Source organism: Gastrolobium bilobum, unplaced genomic scaffold, assembly GCF_033153095.1.
Source record: "Gastrolobium bilobum isolate Gb01-03AN ecotype WA unplaced genomic scaffold, APGP_CSIRO_Gbil_v1 utg60050, whole genome shotgun sequence".
NCBI lineage: Eukaryota > Viridiplantae > Streptophyta > Magnoliopsida > Fabales > Fabaceae > Gastrolobium > Gastrolobium bilobum.
The window spans coordinates 39,111-64,558 of NW_026897648.1; the positions used below are offsets into that span (position 1 = coordinate 39,111).

At 34.4% G+C, this 25,448-nt stretch overlaps 2 protein-coding genes across 3 annotated transcripts; both read left to right on the forward strand.

Annotated features, from left to right (window-relative positions):
• Positions 1–515: 515 nt before the first annotated feature.
• On the forward strand, positions 516–9,823 carry LOC133308963 (ABC transporter B family member 2-like). 2 transcript variants are annotated; one of them, XM_061509688.1, is made up of 13 exons: positions 516–530; positions 1,846–2,058; positions 2,275–2,329; positions 2,432–2,607; positions 3,420–3,620; positions 3,794–4,053; positions 4,423–4,963; positions 6,052–6,431; positions 7,027–7,445; positions 7,818–8,059; positions 8,149–8,396; positions 8,492–8,904; positions 9,108–9,823. In XM_061509688.1, the coding sequence occupies exons 1-13, from the start codon at positions 516–518 to the stop codon at positions 9,653–9,655; spliced, it is 3,711 nt and encodes a 1,236-aa protein (XP_061365672.1). In that variant the 3' UTR covers positions 9,656–9,823. The 2 variants fall into 2 exon arrangements, with proteins under 2 accessions (XP_061365672.1, XP_061365671.1); XM_061509687.1 differs by lacking the exon at positions 516–530 and having other exon boundaries at positions 1,463–2,058.
• Positions 9,824–23,177: 13,354 nt separating this feature from the next.
• On the forward strand, positions 23,178–24,401 carry LOC133308961 (transcription factor MYB41-like). The gene is made up of 2 exons (XM_061509685.1): positions 23,178–23,440; positions 23,669–24,401. The coding sequence occupies exons 1-2, from the start codon at positions 23,178–23,180 to the stop codon at positions 24,399–24,401; spliced, it is 996 nt and encodes a 331-aa protein (XP_061365669.1).
• The last annotated feature ends 1,047 nt before the right edge of the window (positions 24,402–25,448 follow it).

A 25,448-nucleotide genomic window follows, 5' to 3' on the forward strand; every position in this document is an offset into this window, starting at 1 on the left:
GGGTTATGCCCAAAAGGTAGCAAAATGGGTAACACGGCCCACCCCGCCTCTCCCCTTCCCACCTATAACTAGAGGTGGCAAAGTGGGCGGCCCACCCCGCCCCGCCTGATCACCCCGTCATTAACTCGTCAAAAAATGAGCCAGCCCGTCCCGCCCCGCTTTTAAAAGTGGGCTAAAAAACTGAGCCCGCCCCACCCCGTTTGGCGGGTTGGCCCGCCAGCCCGAGCCTATTTTACACTGACCCGCCTCAGCCCGCCATCAACCCGCCAAAAAATGCCCCGCCCCGCTTTTGACATGGGTTGAAAAACTCAGCCCGCCCCGTCCAATTTAGCTGGGGGGCGGGTTGACCCGCCGAGCTGAGCCCATTTTGCCGGCTCTACCTACAACCTGCCCTACCCTACTTTTGAAAGTATGTTAAAAATTTCAATCCATCCTGACCCGCTTTGCCAACCCGTCAACATATTAGAAAAGTGATTTGTTTAAATTATACTCCTCATAGATGTAAAAAGTATCAAATGCAGACAAAAGAAGTATAAAAGTATCATTAATTAATATTTTTTTTTAAAAATTTAATAAATAAATAAAATATCAAACTGACGAGTCAACCCACCCGCTGCAGGTTGAACCTGTTTTTACCCGCCCTTAAGCGGGGTGGGTTAAAGAAATTGTTGGTGAGTTGGAAAGGCGGATTAAACAAGTCAACACGACGGGTTGGACTCGTTTTTTCATCTATCTGCGGACTGTTATGGTTGAAAATTTGATATTTAGGCAAAGCATCTTGGGCTCAGTAGTAAAAACCTTCACGCTCTACACCACAAAAGAGATTAGCTCATTCAAATGAATGAGAACACTTATGGAAACAAAACAAAAAAATAGAGATGAGTTACGTCAACAACTAAGATTGGGTCGACGTAACTTTAATTATATATATATATATATATATATATATATATGGATAAGATTATTTAATATCGATGTCTAACTTGGAATTTGACACCAAATCTTAACCGTTGTTTATTAATTTTCAATAAATGATTATCTTTGATTGACGGAAATAAACGGTTAGGATTTCTGCCAATTAAATTTATTAATTAATTATTAATTTCCAATAAATGATAATCGTGGATTGAAGAAAATTAACGCTTCGAATTTGATATCAAATTTCAAAGTTTGACACCAGTGTCAAATGATCCTGCCTCTATATATATATATATATTATTGGCTCCATTTAATTTTAAATACTTGGTTTTTCCAATTCTTAAGTTAGATATAAGTCATATAGCCACAGTAGTAACAAAGACACCCAAACCTAATTCAAGTTATTGAGCCTACATGCATATGGCAAAGTCCAACAACTTTCTCTCAATGCATTTAATGCAGAGAGAGTGAATGCATAAATGCGTTCGAGCTGCAAAAGTCGCAGCTCACAGTATACGAACTAGTCACACAAGTGGCTAGAGAGAAAGCCTCTATAACCGCAAACAAAATCAAAACCGAGAAGCGAGTTTTGATCTTATTAGCTTAACTTGAACCCGCACTGTATCTTTGTTCATAATAAATATTCCATCTTCTTTTCCACCGTTTATTATGACACATCCACCACATCCTCCCTTATTCATATCCTCTCCACGTTAGTTCCTTCAATACAATCAAACTCACAATCACGAACGTGCCTACCTCCTTCTTTTTCCTTCTGTAACAACTCTCATCTTCACTTTTGCTTTGCAACGTACATTGCACTTTCAGACACTTGTTACTTTTTATAGTCCCCTTTTTATCTCTCTTTTTCAGGCCAAAATGTCAGACCGGGGTACTTTCTCCGGCGACTCGGCCATGGATGCTAAGGGAGGAGAGAGAAAAAAGGAGCATAAAGTTCCTTTGTTAAAGCTCTTCTCTTTTGCTGACTTTTATGACTTTGTCTTAATGTTTGTTGGATCTGTTGGGGCATGTATTCACGGTGCTTCTGTTCCCGTTTTCTTTATCTTCTTTGGAAAGTTGATCAATATCATAGGCTTGGCTTATCTTTTCCCCAAGGAAGCTTCTCACCAAGTTGCCAAGGTTTTTAATAACCACTTTCTGTGTTGTCTTCTTCCATGCGTTTATATATTTTGTTCACTTGTTGGAAATTAAATACCATAACGAACGACCTTGTAAAAAATAATTATATTTGAGGCTCAATTTCACAATCGAAGGGTATAATTTGGAGTTTCACAATTATATTATCTCTTAGCTTCAAGTTTTTTTAATGTGTAGTATTTGTTTGCAATTTTGCAGTACTCGTTGGATTTTGTGTATCTAAGTATAGCAATATTGTTTTCATCTTGGACAGGTATGAAATTATTTAGTCAAAAATCATCATAATCCCATTTGATTTGTCAATCTTAATTATTCACCAAAGTATATTGTTTGATTAATTATATTGATTTTATAGAGGTGGCTTGTTGGATGCATACTGGGGAACGTCAAGCTGCAAAGATGAGAATGGCTTATTTAAGGTCAATGCTGAATCAAGATATAAGCCTATTTGATACCGAGGCATCAACGGGAGAGGTCATTTCTGCCATCACAAGTGACATTATCATTGTTCAAGATGCACTATCCGAGAAGGTATGCATGTGCATTTTAAGCAGTTCATACTAATTCTATGCATTTCTGGACATATATATATATATATTTATTTTTATATTGATTTATCTATTACTCAATTAGTCCTATCAATTAAATGGTGCCTATTTTAAATCACTTTCCCCCCTTCAATTAAATGTTTTTCATTAATTAAAGCCTGTCAATTATGTTAACTTCACTAACTTCTATCGTTTTTCTTGGTAACTCAAACTGCAAAGCTAGAAAATAAATATTACTGGCGTTGAGGAGTTAAACATCTCTTTATTTCACGCGGTTAAAAAAAAAACTACTACCAATTGACACTTGACGGTTGTATTCTTCTTCTGCCTTTGACTTGAAACACCGTGGATTCTTTCTGACACCATCATTAAATCGTTTGTGAGAGTCCAACAGTGTCAATTAAATGCATTATGTTAGCATTTATACGTCGGGTGGGGATGGTTGCGTTGTTTTTAAGGTTTTGCTCTTTTTTTACTGTCGAACTGAGCTGCACGTGCTTCGATAAAACCGCAATAATGAGTAAGCATCTACCAGAACTAGCTGCATGACAAGCAAGCAAAGCATGTAGGCAGAAGCTAAAGAACCATTTCAATAGTTTAGCCTTTTGTTCTTTTAATTCAAATGAAAATGGTGGGGCTGGTTTTTGTGGTCTTATTAATTTAACAATGGAATATGCTATCATAATTTTGTCAATAAACCTACATTGCTCCTTATATTATTATCCTAAGCATGCTATTAAATTCCCTTATGAGTTCAGTAAAAGATAGATGATACTTGAAGATTGGGATTTACAGGTAGGGAACTTCATGCACTACATAAGCCGATTTATAGCTGGCTTTACTATTGGCTTTGTCAGAGTGTGGCAGATAAGTCTAGTGACACTTTCAATTGTCCCCTTGATTGCCCTTGCTGGAGGTCTTTATGCATATGTGACAATTGGGCTTATTGCAAAAGTTCGAAAAGCTTATGTGAGGGCTGGTGAAATTGCTGAAGAGGTAAATTTTAACTTCTCAAATTTGATAAAATGCTTAACAAAATTTAGTATCTTCTACTTTCTTGTACATAATTAATATGTGGTTTGAATTTAATTAGTATTGTTTGGACAAAGTTCTTTTATACACGACACATTACTATATATATTGTACATACTCTATGTGGGTTTTTTCAGGTGATAGGCAATGTTAGGACGGTACAAGCATTTGCAGGAGAAGAAAGAGCAGTGAGATCATATAAAGAGGCTCTCTTGAAAACTTATGTAAACGGTAGAAAAGCAGGTTTAGCAAAGGGTCTTGGACTTGGTTCAATGCATTGTGTCCTTTTTCTATCGTGGGCTTTGCTTGTTTGGTTCACTAGCGTTGTTGTTCACAAGAATATTGCCAATGGGGGCGAGTCTTTCACTACCATGCTCAATGTCGTCATCTCTGGCCTGTAAGCCCTTCTTATATTTCATTCTGTTTTACAATGCATATTACTGTAAATGGAGATAATAAGTTGTATTTTTTCTTCTTTTTTTTCAATTTCATACAGAAATTGATGTCATCCAAACAGAATGTAACATTGCTGAAATATATTGCATGACATTTCAACACCAATTGTTAATTCACCCAAACTATAATTGACGTTGTTTATACTTTATGGCATTAGTTGTAGCATAAGAGGTTAATGCAGAACCTACAATGGCACTTCAGTATTTTATCCAAGTGTTTATATCTTGTGTAGAGATTATTATTGTTATTATTATTATAATTGTTTTTAAATTAAGGTATGTATGTATGAAGGTCATGTTTTGTTTTTCAGGTCACTTGGGCAGGCAGCACCAGATATTTCTGCATTTATCCGGGCAAAAGCAGCAGCTTATCCAATTTTTGAGATGATAGAGAGGGACACAGTGAGCAAAAGCAGTTCAAAAACTGGTCGCAAATTAAGCAAATTGGAGGGTCATATTCAGTTTAAGGATGTCTGTTTCAGTTATCCATCTCGTCCAGAAGTAGCAATCTTCAATAACCTCTGTCTTGACATTCCTTCAGGGAAAATTGTTGCCCTTGTGGGAGGAAGTGGTTCTGGAAAGAGCACTGTTATATCATTGATTGAACGCTTTTATGAACCCCTTTCTGGTCAGATACTATTAGATAGGAATGATATCAGGGAACTTGATCTCAAATGGCTAAGGCAGCAAATTGGGCTGGTTAATCAAGAACCTGCCCTTTTTGCAACCAGCATCAAGGAGAACATACTGTATGGAAAAGATGATGCCACATTTGAAGAACTAAAACGTGCTGTGAAGCTTTCAGATGCTCAGTCTTTCATTAACAATCTTCCTGATAGATTAGAAACTCAGGTAAGATGTTTGATCCATGCATCTTCAGCTTTTAAATATAAGGTGAGCATCATTTGACATCGGTGTAAGTTACACTTTCAATCTTGATCGTTGATTTTATTTATATTTAACGGTTCTGATTTTTGAGCCGTTAGATGCAAGCAAATCAATGATTAAGATTTGATGTAAGAATTTTTATTCTTACACCTCTTTAATAATATCCTGCCCCTAAATGTAAAACCAACGTCAACAACACATTAATCACAACTAATCGGGGTTGGTGGTAAATGGACCCAAATGAAAAATATGTAGAGATTGAAAAGTGAAAAAGGATAAAAATAATAAAATAATAAATAATATATATAAAAATATAAAAGTAACAATAAAAATAAAATGGGTGTAGTAAAAGAAAAGAAAATAAATAAATAAATAGATAAATAAATAAGTAACAAAAAAAAAAGATGAGGGAGGGGAAAAGAGATAAAGGAAAAGAACGGGAAGAAAGAAGCGGGGAAGAAAGAAGCGGAGGAGATGAAGAGGAAATGACTAAAAAAGGATCATTTAAAACATAGAAATAACAACGGATCTAACCCTCCATCATGGTTATACATTTTTTCCATTCCGTCTTAAGGCACACCGCTCTAAATGTAAAACCACATAAAAAAATTTCTTAAACATGTTTTGATATACATTCAGCAGTGTTATTTTTGGTCCTATGTTCTAGAATTTTTCTCCCTTAAGCATGTGGCCAGAAGGAAGATAGAACTACGGAAAATAAAAAATGATTATCAGAGTGGTTTTTTAAATGATTGAAATTCCTCTTGCACTAATTGCAATAATGTACTGCAAACAGTTGAAGACAAATATTTATAAGTTATCAATTTAAAGAAAACTGAACAGGTAGCAACTGGAGTTAAGATTTAACTTCTTTGAAAGAAATTGCAGGGGTACATACTAGAATGTAGAACTAACAATTGAATTATACTGTATTGTATGTGATAAGTGTGTCAAGCGCATAATTTGTTAAACAAAGGCTGAAAAGGGTTTGTGTAACAAAGTAAAATATGGTGGATTTTTTCTTAAGAGGTGATACTAAATCTGTTTTTCAGGTTGGTGAGAGAGGGATACAATTATCAGGTGGGCAAAAGCAAAGGATTGCATTATCTCGTGCTATCGTGAAGAATCCATCAATCCTTTTGTTGGATGAAGCAACCAGTGCTCTGGATGCGGAGTCTGAGAAGAGTGTACAGGAAGCTCTTGATCGTGTCATGGTTGGTAGAACAACTGTGGTTGTGGCACACAGACTTTCTACAATTAGGAATGCAGATGTGATAGGTGTTGTTCAGGGAGGGAGGATTGTGGAAACTGGTAACCATGAAGAGCTTATTTCCAACCCAACTAGTGTATATGCATCTCTTGTTCAACTCCAAGACGCAACTTCTCTGCAACGCCTCCCCTCAGTTGGTCCTAGCTTGGGACGGCAGTCGAGGTACTTCATTCTACTTGGGACCATTAAAAACTTATGTGACTGTCAATTTGTCATTACTCAATTGCCATTAACTGAAATGAGATAACTTAGTCCTTAATAGGTCAACACGAGGTATTGATATCCATCCCTTAATATTGCTTGTTAAGAGATATATAAAATCATTAATATAGTCTCACCTAACAGCTTAAATTTTTAGGTTGAATTTGTTCTTTATATAATATCAGAGTCTCAGTGTCATGGATTCGATTAAGTCTTGTGGAGTTTTTTTAACATAGGTAGGCTTGGCCTGATGTATCATCTATTCTTCAAGCCTAATTAGCTCTCGTGTGAGGGAGCGTGTTAAGAGATATGTGAAATCATTAATGTAACCTCCGCCAACAGCTTAAGCTTTTGGATTGAATTGGTTCTTTACGATTGCTGTTGGAAAAATGTTATATTTATCTGTATAAATTCTGTGTTTAGTGAAGTGACTGAAATGGAGAAATGTGATATAGGAAATTCAAGCTTCTCCCTGCCTATCATCTTTTACATATGCTACTAGGATAACAAACCCATTAGCATCCTACTTACGATTATATATTTCTTATGATTGCAGCATAAACTACTCAAGGGAATTATCCCGCACAACAGCAAGCTTTGGTGGTAGTTTTCGGTCAGATAAAGAATCTATTGGCAAGGTTTGTGCTGATGAAGCAGAAAATGCAAGCAAATCAAAGCGTGTTTCTGCAGCAAGACTATATTCTATGGTTGGTCCTGACTGGTTTTATGGGGTTTTTGGGACCTTCTGTGCATTTGTTGCTGGAGCTCAGATGCCACTTTTTGCGCTTGGAATCTCTCATGCTCTTGTATCGTACTATATGGACTGGGATACAACACGTCATGAAGTCAAAAAAATTGCTTTCCTCTTCTGTGGAGCAGCAGTTATAACCATCACTGTCCATGCAATTGAACATCTTTCTTTTGGAATCATGGGCGAGCGACTTACCCTTCGTGTGAGAGAAATGATGTTTTCTGGTAATTTTAATCAACTGATTATTACTTTCTATATCACTTGTCTACTTTTCTTGCTATGAAAGGTTTTCTTTTAAGCTTCTACGCAATCCTATTGATTTTCCACAGCATGTGATGTATCAGAAAAAATACTATTGTGCTTTGTAAATGGTTATATATGTTGTTTTACATATTTTAAGGCCACATTAATGTTCATGATCAATAATATTAATCAATCCATCTTCTGATGAATTCTATTATAAAGATGTATTTGCATTTTCAGTATTTAACAGATTGTACTTTTTACTTCTAAAATATTTAAAGCTAAAAATAACATAGCTATCGTATGATCAAACTTGATGATCTCTTTCACTTAACTTATTCATCTGGCTGCAGCTATTTTGAAGAATGAAATTGGCTGGTTTGATGATACAAACAACACAAGTTCTATGCTTTCATCGCGATTAGAGACGGATGCAACTTTATTAAGAAGTATAGTTGTTGATCGTTCTACAATTCTGTTACAGAATGTTGGTCTGGTTGTTACTTCATTTATTATTGCCTTCATCTTGAACTGGAGAATAACGCTTGTTGTCTTGGCCACATATCCTTTGATCATTAGTGGTCACATCAGTGAGGTGAGGTTCCTTCTTGTCCCAAATTTCAAAATTAAGACACTAGCATATCTGTTTGTTTCTAAGTACATTCATTCCTTCAATCGTTTCAGAAACTCTTCATGAAAGGTTACGGTGGCAACTTGAGCAAAGCATATCTAAAAGCCAACATGTTGGCTGGGGAGGCTGTGAGCAATATACGCACTGTTGCAGCATTTTGTTCTGAAGATAAGGTCCTTGACCTTTATGCTAATGAGCTTGTTGATCCTTCCAAACGTTCATTTCAACGGGGCCAAATTGCTGGGATATTCTATGGCATGTCCCAGTTCTTTATTTTCTCATCTTATGGCCTTGCCTTGTGGTATATGTTTTAACTTCTTTCTTTCATGTGTTATAAGATAAATATCTCACTAAATGGTAGTTACCTTTGTGCTGAGACGTGTATGACTTTTGCAGGTATGGATCTGTTTTGATGGGAAAGGAGCTTGCTAGCTTTAAATCAGTAATGAAGTCATTTATGGTTTTAATTGTAACAGCACTGGCTATGGGGGAGACTTTGGCACTTGCCCCAGACCTTTTGAAAGGGAATCAAATGGTTGCATCAGTTTTTGAAGTGATGGATAGAAAATCAGGAATAATGGGTGATAATGGAGAAGAGTTGAAGACTGTGGAGGGAACAATTGAGCTCAAAAGAATCCATTTCAGCTACCCTTCAAGGCCGGATGTGATTATTTTCAAGGATTTCAATCTAAGAGTTCCTTCAGGCAAGAGTATTGCCTTAGTGGGGCAAAGTGGTTCTGGTAAAAGCTCTGTGATCTCCCTTATACTCAGATTTTACGATCCAACATCTGGAAGGGTGTTAATTGATGGTAAGCCGTTTGACATTATCATTATTTTATCCATTCAATCCATTCCAAAGTGCAACAACATATATTTGCATGCATAAGTCAATCATTATAGAGAAGGCTTATTGACTACATGTGCATGTACCATCAAGTATCAATCTGTGCTAATATTAGAAATGCAACAACATTCTTGATTCTTCTAACAAAAATAAATCAAATTCTTGCAGGAAAAGACATCACGAGACTTAATCTGAAATCTCTCAGGAAACATATTGGTCTTGTGCAACAAGAACCGGCTCTTTTTGCAACATCAATTTATGAAAACATTCTTTACGGGAAGGAAGGTGCCTCTGATTCAGAAGTAATTGAAGCAGCTAAGCTTGCCAATGCTCACAACTTCATCAGTGGTCTTCCAGAAGGTTACTCCACCAAAGTTGGTGAGCGAGGAGTGCAACTATCTGGTGGTCAAAGACAAAGGGTAGCCATTGCAAGAGCAGTTTTAAAGAATCCTGAAATATTGCTACTAGATGAAGCCACTAGTGCACTGGATGTGGAGTCAGAGCGTGTGGTGCAGCAAGCTTTGGACAGATTAATGCAGAACAGAACAACAGTTATGGTGGCACATAGACTATCCACTATAAGAAATGCTGACCAAATCTCTGTTTTACAGGATGGAATGATAATTGAGCAAGGGACTCATTCAAGTCTTGTAGAGAATAAAAATGGAGCATACTTTAAATTAGTCAACCTTCAACAACAACAGCATCAACAATAGCATGATGGAAGACATATCAAAATGAACATGAATTTTTTATACTGTAATTTTATATGATTTGTTTTTCCACCCCATATTTATAGAGAATGATGTGGATTTGGGAGCAGGTATCGGATCGGAACATTTTCATATGTATACATATGTTGGTAAATGTTATAAAAAATGTAGAATGGCTTTTGTATTTAGTTCTTGTTTCTCGTTTTGGATGCATCACCTCTGGTTATAGCATGGAGGAAAAGAGAGAGGAATGAAAGTACCATCCAAGCAGAACTGGAGTGGCTAAATTTGCAACTCCAACAAAGATGAACAAATTTGAAAAAAGTCAAGCAAATTAGAATGCTAAAGTATACGTTAATTTTGAATGTTAGATTATTCAACTTCTTTTGGTAGATCAAGCCAGACAAGCCTACCACCTCTTCTAAATTTCCGCCCACCCCCTGCCACCCGTATATATCTAAGTGGCCAAATAATCAAATTTTAAGTACACCATACATATTAGGATATATTAAAGGGTAATATACTATAACAATCAATTAGTATTACTATTAATGTTACTACCAATCAATTTCACTGTTAGATCGATTATGTTGATCCAACAGCTATATTTATTTCCTCTTTTGTATGGTCATGATTCCCTATATTTAATTTGAAAGCATTAAATATGAGAAATCATAACTATAAAAATACGAAAATAAATATAAAGTATTAAATATGGAGAATTATAATCATAGATGAAAATAAACATAACCATTGGATCAACATAATCTATCTAATAGTGAAATTGATTGATAATAATATTGATAGTAACACTAATTAGTTGTTACAATATTCTTTCCTTATATTAAGTCGCTATCTTTAGCTCGTTTATTCTTCAAAAATTTAAAGAGTTTTATTAATCTCATGTTAAATGAGATGAGTTATCTCATGTCATAGAGACAAACTTGTGGGCTCCACCATCTGAAAAATAAAAATAAAAGAAAAAGGTGACACAGTTATGAAAGAGTATTTAGGAGAAAAATTTATCATACGTGACATGCGAGTAGTTTTTCTCAAATTTAAATCTTTTGCGTCACTCACTGCATATAGGCCAAAAACTCATTCAAATTAATTAATTTGTTTGTTTTATTTATTTTTCTTTGTTCTTGTTTGGCAAAAACAAAAAGAAAACAATAGAAACTCACCAAAAATTCTAAGTCAAAAAAAGTATAGAACCGTAAACAAAACTACTACACGTATCTGTGTTCGTACCTATGATCAGAGAAGTTAAAAAATAAAAAGAAAACCAAAAGAGAAACCTGCAATTGCCCAAGGAGAGGGAAAATAAATAAATTGGTTTTAGGGATTATTATTTTTCATATTATATGAGATAATGATATCTTCTATACATATTTAAAAGTGTATAGAGCTTATGTGAGATCATATGAAAAGAAAAAAGGCAAAAAAATGTGAATCATACACACTTTTATATATATGTAAAAGATAAAATTATATATTAATCTCCGTTTTAAGACTGATAAAACATATCTCAAATATTTGACAAATTCAAATGGGTAGATTACATACAATAAGTGGTTATATTTTAACAAATTTTTATACGACTTTGAGCCTATAGTCAAACGCCTAATAATAAGGAAGTAATCAGCTAAAAAATATAACACTGAAGACGGATGTCCTGCCTACAGCTAGAGCGCCTAGAGTCGTCCCACTAAACTATATGGCCTATGGCGGCTCTCCTCAGTCCTCACGTATTAAGATATAGGATATTGCTGCAGTAAAAAGCGTTCGAGCAACTGCTTAATTTATCTTCAGTTAAATCAATGCTTACTTGTTTTTAAACGTTTTCAGTTTATAATGTTTTTTATAGAAAAAAACAAATATTATGTTATAGGACAATTCTCTCGTCATGTTATAAAGACAATCAGTACCGGGTCTATCATTAATAAAATAAAAAAGAAAAAAAATTACCATACAAATATTGACGTATATGTAGAAAATTCAACTTTTATCGTGTTACATGACAAATGAAAAACTCTTTTTATAAAGCTGGTAAAACGTATTCGACCGGTGCATCAGAAATGGTCGGCCAGAGAACGGAGCGGGTTCACATGTTGGATTGAATTTTTTTTCCCATCAAGTTTGTTGTTACTTACATTTTCTACTTTTCACACTTAAATCTTAAATTATCTAATTTTTTTTTTTTGGTAACAAATTATCTAATTAATCTCTCTTCCTTGTTGACTCATAGATTTTCATCTAAATAAATTATTTCATTGTATTAAGCACATAGTTAATATTCAAGTACTTTCATTTTTCTGTATTGAGTGGATTTATTTTCTTTTAGACTATGCTAGTTTATATAGCTTTGTGTGATGAGGAAAACCTTTTTCCTTGAAATTGATTCCTTGTTGGAATATTCAATATTATTTTTTTAAGTGGATTTACCTGCTAATCAGCCAACTCATCATAAATGGAAAAAAAAATTGGTGCTACTGTTCCACCAAAGATTCAGTATATCCCACTAATAGAAATATTACATGTCAGCTAAAGTTTTTTTTCTGCCAATTTTTTTCTCTTTCCTATGATGTGTAATACTTCCATTAGTGGGATGCACTGAATCTTGATGCAACAGTAGCATCACAGATTTATTCCATAAAATGGATGAGTTGGTATTTTGAACATATTTGCAAATAGAGGTCAACCCTAAAAATAAAGATTTAGGCTAACATGACACAATACAAAGTTAACACGAATACAAATATATTACATGAACACAAAATAAATTTGAAAATTGACCCCTTTTTTTTTCTAACTGACATGATACGAATAATCTATCAACCTCAAAGTGTATCATTTATTATATAGATAGACATGATATGATAAGACACATATAACATGTATACTATATGTTGCCATCATTTACCAAAAAAAAAGTTGCCTTCATTAATATCATGTAGGACACAACACGAATAAGCTATATAAAGATTGAGTTTTATTAATCTCATGTTAAAGGAGATAAGTTATCTCATGTCATAGAGATAAACTTGTAGGCTCTACTACCTGAAAAAAAAAAAAAAAAGGTGGCACAGTTATCGAAGGGTGTGTAGGAGAGAAATTTATCACATGTAGCATAAGAGTAGTTTTTCCCATAAAGATTAATGTGAGTCAATTTTGTGTTTGCAAGTTAACACATATTTTATGTCAATTTTATTCAACACAAACATGATACAAATTTGAAAATGTGTTAACTCAAATACGAATTTTTCATATGTTGTTGAAAATTGTCACCCGTTATCAACCCAGCTCGCCTCATTTTTTGTTGAGTTAAAGACGGGACTGAATAATCACATTGCCACCTCTCTATATTACAAATAAATAATAATATATTTTTCTATACTTATTTTTTAATATTTTTTTAGTATTGGGTAAAATTCTTTGTGAATTCCACTAAATAATATGGACTCATTATCTACTAATGAGATTCACACAAGATTTTGTCTAATAATAAAAATAGTATCAAGGAGTATATTACTTTCTCAAATATATATTATATTAGAGTTGAAATTACATAGATTTCCTCACACACAAAAAAAAAAAAAGAAATTACATAGATTTGCTGTTAACGTGGGTGCTTGACTTTAAGGTTCGGAGTCTCATAACTAAAATGCAATTTTTTACATACACAAAAATAATAGAGTAAAAAGAGATCTGCCAAAAACTTACTCCACATATATAAGAAATTGACGATCTCCTTTTATTAGGTATATACCGTTAGAATATATATATATATATATTTACTTGATTCAAATTAAGTCACACCAAACCCTCGTTTTCAGCAGTGCAACTTTTTTAGGAAGTTACCGTTTATGCCTAAGGAAACACGTTACCTACAAATTTCCCATGTTTCTATGCTCTTTCAGTTTCTTGTCATAGTCGAAAGAGACAAGCGGAGCACATCTATATGGTATTTCTTATTTGAGGAAACCAAGTTTGATAAGTAAAATGGTTCATAAATTATACCTCAAAATGTTTGGTAGAGTCTATACTCTATTGGATCTCTGCTCCTTAATTTCAATATTACCATGCTTTTTGACTTATGTTTTGTTGGGTACTATATGGTTGGTTATCCAAACAGGTGTAAAAAAAAAATTGAAAGCAAATGAGGTAAGAAGTTGAAGAATTGCCGGCACATCTCACCAATTACTTATTTTCCGATTGACAAATCAAGGTTACGATATGTCACACTCTCTTTAAAGAGCATATTAATTAAACCTCGAGCTGTATTACCTTTTGAGAGGTCAGAATCAAACTTTGATCCTATAAAATGTCAAACAATTGATTTTAAGTTAAAAAAGAAAAGAAAAAACATTTACGTGTCCCTTTATTCTTATATCCGTAACTCAATAACACTTCAGTTTACTTTTTGTCTTCATTTTTCCTACCTCATGTGTCATGTGCCTGCCTGTGTACGCGTTTAACATTTCTGCAATACATGAAGCTCCACGTACACTAATGTTGAATTAAAATATGCCTAATTATGAAGAGTTATGTTTATCTTATGTTGTAAGAAATAAAATTACAAGTAGTACCACATGTAAGAAGAAAAAGAAAAAATAAATGTGGGATCCATCTCTGTATAGGAAGTTTGTTTATATTATATAACATAAGATAAATATGATCCAATTATTCATTATTTTACGTTCTGAGGGTTGTAAATGGCTGAAGTGCAACATATATTCTGTTAATATTGTTATGTGCACATATATCATTTCCATACATCACTTTCTACTTTGATTTTCGCCACAAATGAAAATCCTACTTTGGTAACTTGAACGTAATTCAAGTGGTAGGTGAAGATAGGGTGAGATTTGGGTGCAAATTATAAGTGTTGTCTCTCTTGTTAGCTAAAAGAGTTACTTTTTATTACAAAAAAAAAAAGAGTTACTTTAATATCATTTGCACGATATTTTTGGAAATCTCTGCTTTCTCAATTTGATAGGCTATTGAAATTCGGTACTAAATTTTGTTAATGTTTGTAACAAGAGGATAATCTCATCAACAAATATATATATATATATATATATATATATATATATATATATATATATATATATATATATATATAAGTAGGATCCTTTGACACTGGTGTCAAATTTGAAGTTTGACACCTCATCTGAGAGCCGTTAGATCAAAAAAGATCAACGATTCTGATTTGTAAGCATGTAACATCATTGATCTTTTTTAATCTAACGGCTCTCAGATGAGAGAGAGAATTCTTTCACACCGGTGTCAAACTTTGAAATTCGATATCAAATTCTAACCATTAATTTTTGAAATCAACTGCTATCATTTATTGAAAATTAATAATTAATTAATAAGTTTGATTCTCAATAAATGATAATCGTTAATTAGCAAAAATCAACGTTAAAATTTAGTGTCAAATTTCAAAATTTGACACCATTTATGAGCATACTTATTTATTTATTTTTTGGTAACATGAGCATGATTATTTTATATTTCTGTAAGAATAAAAAAGTTTTATCTATTCAAAAAAAGAAAAAAAAATTATATTCATCTTAACTACTGATTTATTTATATCTAAGATTCTAATTATGATTTTTTTGTAGACGGATTCTAATTTATTATACTACTTGAACTATTATATGTAAATATAAGCAACGACTAAAATATGAAACTTATCCATATATATATATATATATATATATATATATATATATATATATATATATATATATATATATATATTTATAAGGGTCATCTATGCATACATATGACCCAAGAGATTATCCTAAGACCTCAATAACTAAAAGTCCCAATAATTAAAAATAGTCCATTAATAAAAAAGAAAGAAAATCTTATCATGATAAATATGGGCAACACACTATTAGAAAATCAACATTTTTCGACGGACATATTTCGTTGATAACCAAGTAATTTTCATTGAAAAATATTTTTTCAGTGAAATTTTTGACGGACAAGACGTCGAAGCTTTTTTGATCGTTGATATATAAATTTTCAACGAAAATATATGTCCGTAAAAAATTTTGAATGTATATTTTCTGTCGAAATACTATTTTTCCAACGAGAAATTGTTTTTGATAAATTAATTAATTTTATATAATTGAAATTTTCAATGGAATGAAAAATTAATTTCGTCGAAATTGAAAAAAAAGTCACCCAAAATTTCGCATGCAATATTTTTTCCTCACTTCTTTAAGGAGAATTTGGTAGAAGAGAAATTCTTTTTTACCCAGGAATCACAATTTCCATAAATATGGTGGGAGAGTGAATTTTCCGAGAATGTTATCAAAAGTTGTTTGAAGGTCAAAATTTGCTCAGGAATATTGAATTAATTTTTTTAATTTTATGTTTGGCTAATTGTAAAATATTGCTAGGAATGTGGACTGAATTTACAAAATTAACCTTAAGGCTCTCTTTTTTTATTCAACCTCGTTTTTTTCTTCTTTCTGTCTCAACTTGAGTTCGTCGTCGAGACCGAGGCAGTCGAGGACGATGTCTATAATGTTTTCGGTGAGGTCGTCGCAGAGGATTCGTTCCTATGAACGAGGACATGCAGTGTAGTCAACAAGTGAAGAAAGGTTCCATCAATCCAACACCCTCCCAAGTGGATCTGTTGTTAACCCTTTCTTGAATTTCAACAAAAGTCGGAGCTCCGATTGGGACAAAGAAGAAACCGAAACGAAGAGTGAAACAAAAACAACAGGGAGGGTATTTTTTTCTGAAAAATCACTCAACATTTTTCCATCGTGTGGGATTTTTGAAATACCACCTATTCAGTGTATTTTGATTTGAGATTTTTGTGTGTAAAGTAAAATCCTGTGATTGTAATTTTCTTAGGAAAAAATTTTACACTCCCTTGTACAAAACGCAGGTAAATTAGATACCCAATGTCACTTTTCTTGGAATATTAAATTTTCTCATGTATCAAACACCCCCTTAGTTCTTTTTAAATAATAAACTAAGAAAATGTATTTTATTTTGGTAAATAAAAGCCATAAGCCAAAAACAAAAAGAAACCTAAGCAACAACCAGGGTACGAGCCCGGACTGCAGAAGAAACATCAGCTAAATAATTCAATTGAACTCCAGGGGCAGGATCCTCCCAGAAAATGTAATTGGCACCTAATTCATTGTCCAGAATATAGTTAGTCGTCTAGTCAGCGCACATTTTACCCTCCCTATATATGTGAGGAAATGTATTTTTTTTTTATAATGAAAGAGGGGCAAAACCCCAAAACAACAAACTACATAAAAGTAAAGAAAGACTGACAGTTCGAAGCATCCTTTGTCAGGAGCTCCAAAAGCTGGGGAGGAGGGTTATGAACTTCATTAAGTTTTCTAGTGCCATCAAAAGGTCTAGATGCGAGCCAGAGAGTACAGATATTATTTTCTCTCTTGTGTGAATAAATCGCATAGTCCATGTCTCATAGAGCTATTTTTGAATATGAGAAACGAATTGGGAGTTTCTGGGGTTGTTTTGATCACCTTGTATCAAAGCAACAAGATTCTCCGCGTCACATTCCAATTCTACTCTTCTAGCACCTATTCCCCAGGCTAGCTTTAAGCCTTTAAGGATTCCCCAGAGTACTGCATCTAATGGGTTACAATATCCCATGTTGAATGTGAAACCACCTAGGAATAGGGGTGTCAATATAGGTTATGACACGCGGGTCGACCCGCGACACGACACAAAAATTCGAGTTTAGGTTGACCCGCAAAAAAAATCGTGTCGTGTTCGTGTTGGGAAAAATGACACGTAAAAAATTCGTGTCGTGTTCGTGTTGACCCATATTTTTTTAATTATTTTATTTTTTATTATTATTTTTTAAATTTTTTTTAATTTCGACCCATTTTTTTAATTTGTTTTTTGTCAATTACCGTTTTGACTCCTATTTTGCGTGTTATTCGTGTCGTGTCGTGTCAACCCGCAAAAATTTTGTGTCGTGTTAGTGTTGAAGATTTTGACACGAATAAAAATTCGTGTCGTGTTCGTGTTGATATATTCGTGTCGTGTCAACCCGTTTTGACACCCCTACCTAGGAAGGTACCGTTGTGATCTCTAAGCAGGCCCCACAACTTGCTTGTTTTCTGTGACAAGAAGAAGCTTCGTCGGTGTTTATTTTCAACCAACCTAGGCTTGGAGGCTTCCAAGGACTAGGCTGCTGGAAACTAGATTTACTTCCTCGGATTGCTTGATTTTTCTCCCTAGCTGTAGTTACGTGAGAAATAAAATCTGAAATCACAAGCTTACCCCTATACGGTCTCTGAAAATTCTCATCGTGAATGCTTTTGTTACGCCAGGTCCAAAGGTGCCAGCATATAGGGGAAAAAAACATCCTCCAATTTGTTTTGTCCTGTCTGTTCCAAGAGTTGCTAATATTTCTGTAAAGCCATTCATGAGGATCTTAATTGAAAAAAACCATGAGGTACCCGGTTCCCAAACCAATCGTTCCAGATATTATGCGCATAAATGTAGTCGCGCAGGACGTGAATGAGACTTTCTTCATTATTGGGGCAGCTGTTACATACATTTGTTTCCCCATTCCATTTGCAAGTTCTACTACTCACAGGGATCTTGTTAAGGAATGCCAACCACATCGTCATTTTTATTCGCTCTGGACCTTTCCATAACCATATCCTATTCCAAAGAGCATCTCAATTCATCAAGCTTCTACATGCAACTCTCACTAGTGAAGTTGAGTGTTGTGCAATTTCGCAATCAATTTTAAATCACACAAGTACGTAAGTGCACGTGTTAACAAGTAATAAAGTGGACGTGTGAGTCCAGATATCGTTCCCACAGAGATTAAGTAAAGCTATAGCTCTCGGTGAAGCAATCAAGGTAACAAAGATGATTTGTAATTGGCTAATGACTAAATTAACACTTAATAAATAAAGTAAACTAAGACTAATAATTAACTAACAAGAATGCAGTACCAAATGAGTTTTTTCAAACGTTTAAAGACAAACTGGGATCAATTTCCCCACTATTGCAATTTCACCAGAATGCAGTAACCATGCTACAACAATTATCCATTCAGTAATCAGAACAGTAATGCATGCAAGGGTTCTCACCAACACTACATGTATACTAAGTCCCACATCTCTATGGCCAACGAAGTTATGAATTCATTAAGTTCAAGTTTCATATAATTTTGTGGTGCAAGTGATCTCTCTACCCACAATTAACTAATTTTACTTAGTTAAACCACAATGCTTAATAATATTCAGGAATTACCTATATCTCTATAGCATAAATCCTAATTACCTTGCAACCCTCTCTCGATGAATCAACAAGATTAAGGAAAATATAACACTTTATTAAGCAACTGAAAGGAAAATCCTGTAACAAAGTTTAGGCAATACTGATTACATCACAATAAGGGTGCTCTATCACCCAAACCTAACAAGTTAGCCCATAATTGGGTGGAAAGAAACAACAGAGAAAGAATAAGATTCCATAAAGCTAAAGTAAAGAAAGCAGGGACGTTGCTGTAGCACTGCTCTCGCAGCAACCATGAGCTCCACCACTATCAACCTTGCCTCAGCTGCTGGAATAATGCAACAAGTTACTGGGTTCAATGATCTCTCAATTGAACCCCAGCTCCCTCCTTTGATCCGTTGGATTTCTCTTAACGAATCCTCAAATTCTTTCCAAGTGTTCTCCACTTTTTCTCTCTAAATTTTGCCCCTAATTGGGTGTCTCAAAACATATCAGCCATTTTTTGTGTGTGTAGTGTTCGTTCCTTTATATACTTTGACATTCTGGACTTCAATCAGCTCCTCATATCCATGCAAATCGTCACTCAAATCTGCCTTGTGATTGAATGAGATTAGAACTCTGTTTTGCCGTAGTGCTGACAGAGTATGTTGTTGCATATCTCATCAGATTCTTTCCAAATTTGTAATTCAGATTTGAATCGAATTTTTAATCGTTGATTTGATGAAGATTAGCTTGTGATTTCTTGACGTTTTTTAGCGTGTATCCAGATCAGGTCTTTGCGTACACGATCAGAAGCTTCTTCCATCAAATTGGGCTTGGATCCATAGCTTGCTGGTCATGATGTCAACAATAGGCACTGCTGACCTCATCTGCACTGCTAAAACACTGCTTTCCGATGCTATAGCATTGAGTGCAATAAAATAACAAATGCATTTAAATGTTTCCAATGCTCAAATTATATCCAAATACACATAATTAACATAATTCTCAATTAAATCATGAAATCATAGAATTCATGCATTAATCATATAAAATCAAGAGAATTATATGTAATCATATCCTCAAAACATCACAATTAAGCCAAAAATAACTCTCTTTTAGAGAGTTATCATTGAGACATGATTTTGTTTCCATACTAATCTGTCATCAGAGTTATTTGCCAATTGAATTGGGTGACAAAATACCTTAGCTGTTATATCTTCATTAAGATACTGGTTAATATAACGAGTATCCCAATATCCTTGAAGGGCTATATCTGCTATAGTTTTGTGCAATTCCAGCGCAGGAACCAAAATTTGGGTGAGGGAACTCAGACTCACATCTAGGTACAGCCAGTTGTCTAGTAAAAAAATAATTGTTTCTCTGTCACCTACTTCCCATCGAAGGCCTGAAAGGAAACGATGTCAACATTTACTAAGATCACGCCAGAGCTTTGAATCATATGACTTTGATATAATGCCTCTTCTCAAGTCTTGTTTTCTACTGTATTTTTCTATTAAGATCTTAACCCATAACTCATCTTTTTCAGTTAAAATTTTCCAAGCTAATTTGTGCATATAGGTTTCATTCTAGGCACGGAGATTGATCAAATCAAGGCTCCCTTGATCCTTCAGTTTATACAATGTGTACCATGCCACCAGATGGGCATTTCCACTACCCCAAATAAAGGCACACTAGATTTTCTCAATCTCATCACACAAAATGACAGGTAAAAGCCCATTCTACATATGAAAAGCTGGGATTGCACTTATCACAGACTTAGCAAGTGTTATTCTCCTCGCGAATGACAAACTTTGATTTTTCCATCCATCTAGCTTCTTTCTAACTCGGTCCATGATAGCAGAATAATTTAGCTTTGTGTCTCTATCTTGCTTGACAAATGAGCCTAGGTAACGACCAATGTTGCTCATACGTTTGGACCCCGTGAACTCAGTTATAGATTCTGCTACTCCTTCATTTGTGTTGGGAGAAAAGAAAATTGTTGACTTTGGAATACTTATACTTTGACCTGACATTTTGCAGAAAAGGTCCTAACACTCCATGATCATTTGTGCTTGTTCCACCGAAGCATCTGAGAAGGTGATGATATCATCTGCAAATATGAGATGGGGTACTTATGGGCCACCCCAACAAACTCTATTTGGCTTCCATTTACCATTATCCACTCTTTGAGCAATGAGATGGGATAACTTCTCAACACATAATACGAAAATGTAAGGGGATAGAGGATCACCTTAATGTATACCTCTTTAAGAAATAATGGTATTAGTGATGCCCCCATTTATAAGCACTCTAAATCTGTTTGTTGTGATAGTGGCCATAATCAACTCAACCATCCATGGAGGGAGCTGAATTTCGGTAAAAACCTTATGAACGAAGGACCAATTAAGTTTATCGTAAGCTTTCTCTAAATCAATTTTAATAACCATGGTGCCTTTCTTTCCCTTAAGCTTCAACATCATGTGGACAACTTCTTTTGTGATGATAATATTGTCCTGCAAATTTTTATTAGGCACGAAACTACTGCCTCCTTAAGTCTCCCCACTATGACTTTACTGTTCATACTCTTGTAAATTTACATTACACAAGGATATGGGTCTGAATTGAGACACGTGTGTAGGCTTATTAGTCTTAGGGATAAGGGCTATTAACGTACCATTTATATTTGGAATAGACTATGGATTCTCCAAATAAGATTGAAAAGCATTCCATACGTAAGATTGAAAATGTATTTTTCAATATGCAAGCACAGACACACTTTCTTTCGTTTCATTTTTAATTGAATATTTTGTTATATTGTAAGTTTTTTTTTTTTTTTAATGTTGTATTGTCTTTGACCCTAGTGGTTCAAAAAAAAAAAATCGTATAGAGCATATGTAAATTTGGAGGAAACACTGTTTCGGCGTCCGAGACTGGAATGATAACATTGAGGAGAATGCATGAGGAGCAGGTGTAGACTGCTCAATGCTTGAGTATTATTAATGAAGCAGACGTTGGTCATGACAATATATTCGAGGCATGCAAAATTAAGAAGTAAACGACAAAGTTGATGACACCACTGATGAGAAAATTAGCAACTCAGATTATGCGTGAAAGGAACATCAGAAGCATCCTAAGTAAATTAAGGGCAACAATCATGCACTACGCACGGCCTGACCCACGATGAGATCTAGGTGGCTTTATGCAACCCCAAGCTCTGGAATTTCCAACGTCATGGTAAATATGCAGTGTGCATTATTTTTGTTTCCCCTTCATATTTTAGATTTTTCAAATTTTTGTTGCCAGATACAATATATATACATATACACACAAGACTATTAAATGGTACAATTAATATCACATGTTTATAAAGAAAAATTAATGAACCTAACAGAGAAAGTATATATATATGGCTGTATTAAAAAATAAATAAATAAAGTGTATATGACTCGCTAATCAATCATTTTTATGATGGCAAGCTAATTGAACAACAAAAATTCATTTGATTACAGTGCACAAGAAAAGGCAGTCTTCCAATAATATCATATAGAAATTGAGGCATTATTTCAGATTTGTGCACGTAACTAACCATAGGTGCCATTACAGTTAATCAGATAAATTTTACACAGGGCACTATCAAACTCCTTCATATGATAGTAATTTTATTGTAATTTTCCTAATTCAACTCTACATCATACCCTACCCTAGCACCCTACGTAGATTCATGGTCATGGACATGCTGGTTATTTATGCTTCAAAGAAAAAGAAAAAAAAACTTTGCAATTCTCATGTCTCGATTGTATCGAAAATCTTCAAAAGTTGAACCAATCGGTCAAAGCCACAATATATTAACAACTAAAATGGAATTCAGAGAGGTCGAGGCTTTCAAACCATATGTAGGAACTTTAAGTAGTTCAATGAACTTCTGCTTAAATGACACTTGCACTACCTACTCCCGATTTTCATAATAATATTTATCTGCCAATAAAATTCTCTCCTTTGGCTGAAATATGTCAAAATAATCTCTCGGTTGCTTCTTTCACATTGCCTCCTTAGCAGCAGGTTCGTGTTTCCCTTTTTGATTCTCAAATCTTTGAATGTAATTAAAAAGAAAAAGAAAAACTAATGACATCATTTATTGAATTTGCACATCTCATTTCACCTATAAAACCACATGTTCAAGGGCAACCTCTGCTATGTTCATAACTTAGCTTTTCCTTGAAAGTGGACACCTATTACATATCTATTCTTTGTGTTGGAACATTTGTTGTGCCTCTGCATTATGGGCAGGTCCCCATGTTGTGACGAGAGAAGTGTAAAGAAAGGGCCATGGACACCAGAAGAAGACGAGAAGCTTATTGATTATGTCAGCAAACATGGCCATGGAAGTTGGGGAACACTTTCAAAACGTGCAGGTCTTAATAGGTGCGGTAAGAGCTGCAGGCTAAGATGGACAAACTATCTGAGGCCTGATATCAAGAGAGGGAAATTCACTGAAGAAGAAGAGCGAATTATCATCAACCTACATTCAGTTCTCGGAAACAAGTATGTATCTTTGGTTAATATGTGTATGTTATTTCTCCAAAACCCACTCGGTTTGAGTTTTTTGTGTTTAGGATTTGAACTCGAGAACTCTGATTAAGGAGAAGTAACTTGTTACCACTTGAATCAATAGATTTTGATTGTTTGCTTACTATATGGACAAGAATGTTAAGGAGTTTAATTAATTGAAAACTATATATATAATATTTCCTTTTATTTATTTTTTTGTAGGTGGTCAAAGATTGCAGCCCATCTTCCAGGAAGAACTGATAATGAGATCAAGAATTTCTGGAACACCCTCATAAGGAAAAAGCTTCTCAAGATGGGTATTGATCCAGAAACTCACAAACCAAGGACTGATTTCAATCACCTAATGAATCTTTCTCAGTTGCTTGGGATGTCAAACTTGGGAAATGCTATGAGTACTACTTGGGGCAACCCTCTTGGTTTACATGCAGATGTCACTCAGCTAGCCAATATACAGATGTTACAAAATATGTTGCACATTATGAACAGCAATTCATATGTCAACATGGGTAACCCTTACCTCTTAGGCAATCCCAGCCTCAACCCATTCAATGAATTTCTCAATGGAACAAACACCCTCCAAGCTAAGGAACCTGTTGTCTTGAGTGGTGAAGAATATGCAAACCCTGGTCTATACTCTCAAGCACAAAGTGAGTCCTCTCTGCAGGATATTTCAAAATCATGGGCAGATGCAGAAGGTGGATCTCATCCACAAGATCTTGATTACAACAAAATTAGCAGCACTTTTGAGAATCAAGCAGAAAATCCATTGCCTGCATTAGTTGCTTTCTCTCCAAGAATCAAACAAATGGACAATGGTTATAATAACACAGCTCAAACGTCCACCCAGTCAACTTCCAACACAATCTTTGATGACTGGGAGAAGTTCCTTGATGAAGAAACAAACGGTTCCTACTGGAAAGAGATTCTAGAGTAAGTCCCTATATATATATATATATATATATATATATATATATGTCTTCCATGCATTTTTTTTACCTTTTTTTTTTCGGATAACCTGATATTTCCTTTTCATTTTGCAGATTGACATCCACTTCTGCGTCACCAATATCGTGGTAGAGGAATCATTGGTTCTCTTTCAGGATAATCAACTTATGGATCACATACTCAATAAATTTGTAGTTTTATTCCTACATGGTTTTTTTATTCAGATTCATTTCTAAATTTATGTATGAGAGGTCATATAACTGTAGTTTCTGTACAAAACAGAAAGATATACATGTATACTTATTTGGAGATTTGCAAATTATATATCTCTAGTTTATTTTATGTGACTTGTACTTTACTATATTTGGTTCTATTGATATCTTTTTCTAAATAAAACATATTGTACTTAGAATGCAGAATTCTAAGGATTTCTTTCAATATCTCTTTCTGAACTTATGATGGACTTGGGACCATATATGAGTTAAGTAGTATATTTGCTTTGCTGCTATGAAAACGAAACAAATCCAAAATCGTCAAGATGTTCTTTCTATGCATTGATGGCCTAATTAATTAATCCATGAAGTTAAGCTTTTGACTTTTGGTATATAATGCGTAAGTCAACCTTGTCGCCACAATTTCTCGCAAGCTAAAGAAATTTTGCTATGTTAAGTATCACATCAAATGATGAGCACAGAAGATAGATGCTAATAATCTATATGACAAAAATGACAATTTGTTATTGGAATTACTCTATACGTTTAGATTCCAGACCAACCATTAGGTCAGATTTGTTTACGTCTGGAACAAGGTAAAATGAATGCCGCAAAAAGCCACATCCAATGCAACCACCCTTTTGTTTTCAAGTTCACTGAAGAAACTGCTTCCTTAAGATAATGTTTTAGGTAGACGATATAACGCAACTTATGATTAATCTAGGACACAACACGAGTAATCCTCCCTTCAAAAGCTTTAACTTCTAGAACGAATTGACTTTATACACTGTCCGGTAATTGATTCTAACAAGAAATCTCATCTT